General features: G+C 30.0%; 1 protein-coding gene across 3 annotated transcripts; it reads right to left on the bottom strand.

Annotated features, from left to right (window-relative positions):
- Positions 1-9: 9 nt before the first annotated feature.
- On the bottom strand, positions 10-7,418 carry LOC125614906 (zinc finger protein 571-like). Of its 3 annotated transcripts, none has more exons than XR_007345478.1 (3): positions 7,271-7,418; positions 5,232-5,358; positions 10-410 (listed from the first exon to the last, which is right to left on the bottom strand). XR_007345478.1 is itself a non-coding variant. In XM_048797753.1 (2 exons), exons 1-2 carry the CDS (start codon positions 5,341-5,343, stop codon positions 19-21), a joined length of 504 nt encoding a protein of 167 aa, XP_048653710.1. In that variant the 5' UTR covers positions 5,344-5,571; the 3' UTR covers positions 10-18. The 3 variants fall into 3 exon arrangements, 1 of the variants encoding a protein (XP_048653710.1); XR_007345479.1 differs by lacking the exon at positions 7,271-7,418 and adding an exon at positions 6,427-6,620; XM_048797753.1 differs by lacking the exon at positions 7,271-7,418 and having other exon boundaries at positions 5,232-5,571.
- Positions 7,419-9,028: the final 1,610 nt, after the last annotated feature.

Here is a 9,028-nt window from a genome sequence, read left to right on the forward strand (position 1 = left end):
AAAGCTTTGCCACAATCTTTACATTTGTAGGGCTTCTCTCCAGTGTGTGTTCTGCTGTGGTAAATAAGGTGTGATTTTTTTACCAAAAGCTTTGGCACATTCTTTACATTTGTAGGGCTTCTCTTCATTGTGGGTTCCTCTTTGGTAAATAAGACCTTTTTTTTTACTAATAGCTTTGCAACTTTTTTTATATTTGTAAGGCTTCTCTCCAGTATAAATTCTCTGGTGGTGATCAAGGCCTGATTTTTTATATGATTTCTGGTGTTCACTCTCAATTGTAGTTTTCCATATTTTCTTTTGTGGTAAATAGTCAAGATCACAAATTCTATATTTTGCACTTATCACTTCATGAAATATATGTTTTAGGCACTTTTCTGGTGAATATTCTTGGGTATGATTAGGAGTCATGGCTGAAATTTAAAAAAAAAAATTAAAAAACAATACCTATTAGACTAGGTGAATATATATATTTGGCATACATAACATGTAATTAAGGTAAAATAAGTACATCAGGAGTGTAGCAGATTAGTAAGTTCAAAGTCACCATAAATCCAAAAAATATATTAGTTCAATAAAAAATGTACAGAAAAATTACCTTGAGAATATTACCCAAATTCTTGTAGAGACCACAGTATCCAAGAGGAGTACATCAGTAAGAAGAGTAATATAATAAAATTTAGAAAAGTATCATTAACAGCCTTTTGTCCTTTATAAGAGAGTATTGTGTATTTAGGAAATATCTACCAGCTACCTTCATTGTCAGTAGAATAAGAGAAATGTGAAACATATACAAACGTTTCTGGCTTTTTCAAAGAGTGTCCAAAAAATGGTTTTTGTCTACCATGACATAGAGACATGAAAATAACTAGTAGATTTTGAGTGATAATACCATAAATATTCAACAAGGGTAAAAAGGCAATGGACTCTTAACAAGAAATATGAACAAAAAAATTTACTAAGAAATATACACATATATGTCTATAAAATTTTTTCATAAAACATTTTAAAAGATTATAAAAATGTTGCATAGTGTATGGCTATAATATTTTGATGAATTCAACACATGACAATCAAGTATAATAAATTGATTTTTATATTTTTATTGGTGTGATATGAGAATTTCCTTTATTGACAAATACAACTTTGTTTATTTATAAACATATCATGGTATTTTAATCTATATATACAAGGTAAAATTACTAAATAGAATGCATTAACACAATCATTATTTCATATAATTATCAATTTTGTTCTTATAAGGTATTGTATTCCTTCTACTAGTATTTATGAAGAACATAATACACTCACTATGTGGTAAAATAAAACTCTTGAACCTATTATGCTCCATAAAATAAAAATATGAAGACTTTTACTATAATATCAACCCTACACAAAACACAGTACCTGGTGAGCAAAATTTTGCTCACTGAATTTCTGACTTCCACATGTGAATCAAATGCTCCTACAACTTAATACCTGCCTGCCACCTTTCACTTAATTCAAAGTCCTGCATATATTTCTTATAACACTTTAAGAGACAAAATATTTTATAACTAAATAATAGTAGTATATAAGTACATATTTTTATACATTTGACATTGGTGGGCACACACATTGAGTCCCTAGCTTTAATAATGAGAAAAATGTTTGCACTAAACACAAAAGCAGAGGTATCTCTTCAATTTTCTGATTTAATTGTTCATGGATACATATTTAGTACTGGCAATTCTGGATCTTTAGGTCATCCAACGTTTAATGTTTCATGTGTAATGCTAGAGATTACTGCACAAATTCTATATCACGAACAACAACACAAATCTTTTTAAAATTGTTAGAGCCATGCTATTTCTAAATTTCTGTGACTTCTCTCAAACATGAAGTACTTTTTCATGTCCTCCCAATTAGCAAATATTACAAGGATGCAGCACTGTTCTTGCCTATTTTTATTATTTAAAAGTTTTATACTTTTTTTTCTGAAAATGGGCTATATTATCTACTGATGGCTCCTTTAATGAACAAATAAAAAATAGTACAGCAAATATAAACCAAAAGAAGCATGGATAAATCCAAATGACAAAAAAGAAAAAAAAACATTAAGAATTTAACATTAGGATGCTGATAGTTATGAATTACTCAAAGAACACTACATAACTATTTTAAAAAAGTTTAGAGAGTCAAATAGAAAAATATTAACATCAATGAGCACAATGTTTATGTGAATAATTCTTTAAGAAAAAATGAGAGGGGCATTCCTAGTGTGCAAATCTGAAATTCTACCAATATGGGAGAGGCTTATCAAGAAGTACCAAGTTTAAGACAAGTCTAAGCAACTTGTAAAATACTGTAAAAATTAAAAACCTATAGGATATATAAAGAGAAGTGGGATACACACACACACACACACACACACACACACACACTGTGTTTTGTGTAGGGTTGATATTATAGTCAAAGACTCTCTCTCTCTCTCTCTCTCTCCCTCTCTCATATATATATATTGAAAAGAATCCAAGCATGCCACAATAAAAAAAAACAATGATCCAGAAATTAAATCACTAATCAAAATTAAATTAAATAAAAAATATAAAAAAATTACAAACTAGAAATATAATGATTTATTCACTTCAAAATATTTATGATTACTAATGCATTATTGCAAAACACAAAACAAAATAAAAAATTTACTAACAGAATTGAATCTAAAACAAGAAAATATCAAGTCAGGTCCAGCAGAGAGCATGGAAAGAAACCAAGCATGATCTGCTCCTATAGGCCCTATTTCTTTAAAGATGGATTATGCTCCTGCCTTTACATCTCATTCTTTTGCACAAATTTTAATCAATGAGATATAGTGTTAAATCACAAAATTTCTCATAATTCTTTTGGATTAGCTTTTGTTGAGTGATCAAATTGTATCCTAATACTTGCCTTTTAGAACAGAAACAAAGATCTAGCCTCTCTTATATTAATATGCATTAACTATTTTTTATTTACAGTTAATGTGCTCAATATACAACATAAAGTTAATACTCAAAATTGGTCATCTGCATTGAATAGACATTTTATTCTCAAACAGCCATTACCAAAAAAAAAAAAAATATGTAATATATGAGGTTCCACCTGACCAGCATGACAAGATCCTATGCCTTAGATCATTTGGGGAAAAGCATAGACTGCTACACTTATGCCAACATGTCCTGTTTGGACTCTAGCTTCATGCATGAAAAATAGCAATTATAAATGTACATCAGGGACTTCACAAGCTGATTTCTAAGTTTCATTTAACCTTGGAAGATAAGAGTTCATCCAAACAAGAGAATAATCATTCTCCTCAAAAGAGGAGAAGCATTAAAAGAGGACCCCAAGGTACTTGAATTCTAGTTACTTGGGGGGATATAAAACCAATAACAGCCTCAGCTCAACAGGTATTGGCTAAAATGAGGTTAGAATGTACTCTAGATAACTTTGTTACTGCTTGGATTGCTAAACTCACACAAAACTCTGTAAATGCTTTGGTCTTAATAACAATTCTGCTCTGTTTTTGTACACCAGCTCTGGGAAATTCAGTACTGTCAAATCCTGGACTTCTAGAACCCACTACAATATCTTGACTCACTTGCATAAAATTGTTATATACCTGCAAAAATGTCTCATGGTATTCATTGTTGTCTTAGCAGAAAAATGTGTCCTTACCATCCACATAGTATTTAATAGGTCACCATCCTGTGAAATTTATTCATAAAAGGTCTATGCCTCTTGATAAAAACTGTGATGATTCAGTGAAGCTTTTCTCTAAGGCAGAATTTAATGCTTTGACATTCTCCTTGCTGGGTTTACCTGGACTAGCTCTACGGGCTTATGAAACTCACCTATGCTCTCATAAACAGAATTAGTCATGCCTCCATGGATGTAAATATGCTTAATGAAGAACAAAAACAACATTGTTAAGCCATACTTGACAATCATGTGGCAATTGATTGTCTGTTATTGTTACATCATAAAGGATATCAGAAGTTTAATAACATGTGTTCTTTCAATTTAAGTTATAATAGTAATTTTATTTCAAAAGACTTAGATTACCTTAAAGATATCATTAATAATGTTAAACAAGATGATGGATTTTGGACTTTTTGAATTGGTTACTTCATATTTACTCAATTTCATATGGGTGAAAAATATTCATAGGTGGATGTTTACTGATGTTGGAACTTGCTGTTGTCTATGCCTGCCCTATTTTATGCCCCCACCAGCATTAAGGAGATAAGTAATATTATTTATTCAAAAGGCCTTTAAAAAAAGAGGAGGTATTAGGTATTCTGACCTTGGAATAGACAAGTGTGGGAGTGATTGTAACTGGCACCCTGAGTCCCAAAATTGTAATGCCCAGCAGTTGCTCCTTGAAGCTATTAAGACAACTCTACAGGGGCACTGTCTAGTTTCTGTGGTAATGTCCTTAGGAATAAGGGACTCTATATTTGTACAAACTGTACCTAATCTTCGTTAGCTAGCACTTGGGGTTAAAGAAACACTGAGTTAGAATGTAGTCATGGTATCAGAAGCTATGTAATTTTGGGGTATTGTATGTGCAGCTATTAAGAGGGGTGGCCAGTTTTTGTCCTTTTCACTCTTTGTGTGTGTCTCTCTCTTCTGTTTGATTCTTTAAAGGTTTCTTCACAAGAAAATTTGAAATGGATCATGCTGGCCCTCACAACAAAAGGTAAGTTTTGATGGTTAATCTGAAAAAACTGGGACATCACTAAAGAAGAAAATAGGAATTTGAAAATGTGATAAATATAGCGAAGTATGTGTTCAATGATTACAATCAAAATAAATAAATCTAAGCTTCTGAAAATTTCATCTGCTGGATAACTACTCTTTCAACATTTTTTAGTTTGGTTTTCTCCTTGACATTTGAATGACTCAACTGTGTCCCCTGCTATGTGTAGTCTACAATAGTTTACATCACTAAATTATACTAGGTACTACTTATCTAAAGTGAAGGATGTGTAATACACAAAGAAAGAGACAGATTAAAGAGTAAAATTATATATATACACAGATAGAGAGAGAGAGTGAGAGAGAGAGTGAGTAAAATATCTGTACTAAAAATGCCCTCTTTCTTTGAAACACAAATCTGAAACTCATAGAGAAGTTCCCAGAAGATACCCTGCAACAGAAGTAAATTAAATAATAATTACTAGTTAATAATTTCAAAGGGAAATTAATCTTACCAAGGAAGGCAAAGTTTCTATAATTCTCTAGCATCACATCTCTATATAAATTTTTCTGAGCAGGCTGAAGGCATTCCCACTCCTCTTCAGTAAAATCAATGGCTATATCCATAAATGTTAACAGTTCCTAAAATAAGAATAGGTAAATAACACATTGACCACATGAACATTTGCACAGTCTGTAATGTAATTAAAGTTGAAATGAGAGTTAGTAGACTATCATGTATGTAGTGTTTTGGAACACAATGAAATTATTATCTACTTATGCAGAAAAAGTGATTTAAGTATACATACTCCTCATGTATAAAACACAATATAAAACTCAGGCATTATCACAAAAATATATATATATTGTAATTTTTTATATCTTGATCTAAATTATATATATATTTTTCAGATGAGAAAAGCATGGCAATTAAAAAGGAAATCCTCAAATTTTTATTGTACAACCACTAATAAAAGATTTATTAATGTGTACAATCTTATTTGTTATTTCTCTGATAGAGCTGGCTATTCTGAATGTGTATTGAGATCTCTAGTAATTCCAATATCCACGGTATAAGAGAAATTTTGAAATGTAACAAGGTTGACAGACCACTTAATGGAAATATTTAATAGCTTATTTAAGTTCAAACATTTTATGGTTTTTATGTATGTTATTAATATAAAAAAATAGTAACAACAATCCTGTTTGAATTTTCCTTTTTATAATTTTAACATTTTTAACATACAAAATTATATATATACAAACTTTGATGTTTTTATTGTATGATATTTATAATAAAATATATGTATAGCTCTTTAAACAATTATAATTTTTTTTTAATTTTATTTGTTATTTCTAGTTCTACCTGACAGTAAAATCGATTTTTATGGTATTATGCAAGCATGGGATATATCTTATCCTAATTGAAATCCTGTTCTTGTTGGTGGTTATGATGCTAGGATTCACTTACAGATATATATCTTTTATATTTTTATCCTTGTCCCTTTTATTTATTTACTTATTCATTTATTTATTTTTTGTTTACCATTGTGCAATCTACTGATCTTTTTTTTTCTTACCCTTCCCCACTTTATGAGCTTTAGATTTCACATATCAGCAATAAGTAAAATTTAAAAACTAAAAGTAAAGAAAGTCTAAGCAAAAGAGAAAAATTAGAAGCTATTAAAGATAAACATAACACAGAGTTACCAGTATCAATGTTGGTGCTTTTAAAAAGCAAATGAGCCCAGTCTAGTGATAGACAACTGTAGTTCCAGTGACTGAGGAGGATAAGAAAAAAGGATCATAAATTCTAAGACAATATTATATATAATATTGTCTTATATATATATTGTACTGAGCAACTTAGTGAGGCACTTAGAAATTCAGCAATACTCTGTCTCTAAATAAAATATAAAAAAAGGACGGAGGATGTGGCTTTATTGTTAAGCACCCCTGGGTTCAATCTTCAGTACAAATAAAAAAAAAGCAGATACAATTTAAAAAGCACTAGCAAATTTGAAAATTCAAAAAATAAAAAAAATATCAATTATACAGTATGTATAGCAAATATAGGCATATATAATGATTTGTCACTTTATGGAAATACACTCTGGAAAATTGATCCTAAGAATCTTCTGCAATTTTCCAATTCTCTGAGTGCAATGACAGAATCTAGATGGTATAGACTAGTACATGGCTAAGATATTTGCTAAATACATGGTTGTACATAAAGTCTACTGCTGACCAGAATACCATGATGCCACATGATTAATGTTATGAAGTAAAATCAATCAGGGTAAACCTCATAATAAAATAAATGATGGAACTAGAGAAAACACCAACAACAAAACTCTTAAAACATGCTAGGATATTGGGAAAATAGTGTGATAATAAAATGCTATTTTATCCCATCACTCATAAAACATAACAACATATTTTGACACATTAAATGCAGAATATAACTTATTAATAAATAATACTGAAATATATAAGAAAGTACAAAGCTCAAAAGTTTACATACAAAACATAGGGTTCATATGCTGGTGCACACCTGAAATATCTACTATTCTGGAGTCTAAAGCATGAAGTTCAAAATTTAAGGCCAACTGAAGAAATTGAGCAAACCCCATCTGGAAATAAAATTTAAAACAGAGCTGAGAATATGCTCAGCATTAAGACATTTTGGTTGAGTTCCTAATATCACAAAAATATGGGTTTTTTTTGTTTTCAAAATTATACAATGTAAGAGACTTAAACTTATGAATTACAAAATATTAATACAAAAAAATCTATTCATCAAATGATAACATTAAATGCTGCAAAACTGACAAGTAAAAAAACCCAAATTCCCTCACATATAATCAAATGCTTATAAGAAGAAGAAATACAACAGATTGCAAAAGAAAAACAAAAAATTTTTGAAGAGTCACATTAAAGGATATATCTAAGTGTTCAATAATCATAAAAACTCAAAATCTTTAGAAATTAGGCAACATTTAATAAAATCACATCATATAGATGAATTAAATAATATTGATGAATATTTGGAATAAGTGCATTCACAAAAAAGGAAAATAATAATTTAAGCTTCTATTATCCATTTGTAGAAACTGTTTTGCAATCATATGTATATGATACACCCACACAGGAATCAGAGACTAAAATTACAGCAACTGTACATGAGAATACAGCCACATTCTTCCAGAGTTGAAACCAAGGGACATGGCTAAAGAGGAAGAAATAATTATTAAAATTTTTAAAATGTAAATTCTAGGAGCTAGAATATTTGTTGATGTATTATATCCAGTTTGACAAATACAATAAAATACCATGTATATTTTATGCTGATGTCACATGAATGTTGCATTTCATATGCAAGTATGTTTACAAAAAGAATTGCAGTATTTGAGAAAATAAAAATACAGAAAAGAACATAAAAGACTCAAATATTCAACATATATACATAGGATAAAACTATTATAAAAATGATCATTTTCCCCAAGGTACCCTTTAATAATAACTGGTCATAATTTTACCATTCTTTAATTTTTGTTAAAGAAGAAATCAAAGAAAAAACTTCTAAGATTTTCCTGGAAAGTTGAATGTATATAAAATTAGACAAGAACTGTGTCATATATAAGAGCAAATGTACTAGTGATCATTACCTGACACTAATGCATGTTATAATATTACAAAAGTGTAGTAATTTTAAGATAAAGAAATCACAATACAGAAAACTACATAGGGCAAGTAGAATGCACTTGAAGATTTTCCTAATTTGAGCAATATGCAAAATTACTGGAACAAAATGCCCAAATCCAGTGTTAATATAAATAAAGGAAGATTGATTTGGGTTTGAAATATATTGCCTGTAGATTAAATGCTAATTTATCTGTACACACAGAGGAAGGAATAAGATATACATGAGTATTTACTCCAGGGAGGAAAACAAATAAGTGGTTTTCTATGGCCATGCAATATCCATGGGCTTTATTCCATTAGACCAGAGTGGAAGAGGTGTTAAATCTTAAGGGAACCCCTTAATCCCTTAGAGGGCTTTGGCAACATTCTCTAAAAATGCAAATAGCTGTTGCTGACAGTTCAACTTTTATCTAGACAGTACCAAAAATTAACAGGGAAATACAGACCACCACTGAAACCCAAAGTGGCAGTTTAGCACTTCCTGAGCTCTCTCACCCAGCTCACTTTACTAATTACACCAGAAATTACCAATTCTTTCTGTAAGTAATTTGTCCTGATATTAACTTTTTCCATTCAATGGACTACATCTGAAACCTCAAAGCATTGA

The sequence above is a fragment of the Marmota marmota genome, unplaced genomic scaffold (assembly GCF_001458135.2).
Source record: "Marmota marmota marmota unplaced genomic scaffold, marMar, whole genome shotgun sequence".
In the NCBI taxonomy this organism is placed as follows: domain Eukaryota; kingdom Metazoa; phylum Chordata; class Mammalia; order Rodentia; family Sciuridae; genus Marmota; species Marmota marmota.

Excerpts from the sequence above, each read along its gene's own strand:
- LOC125614906 (XM_048797753.1), bottom strand. The coding sequence starts at position 5,343 with ATGGATATAGCCATTGATTTTACTGAAGAGGAGTGGGAATGCCTTCAG. Across the intron at positions 411-5,231 it reads TAGAAACTTTGCCTTCCTTG|CCATGACTCCTAATCATACC; the intron begins GTAAGATTAATT and ends TTTAAATTTCAG.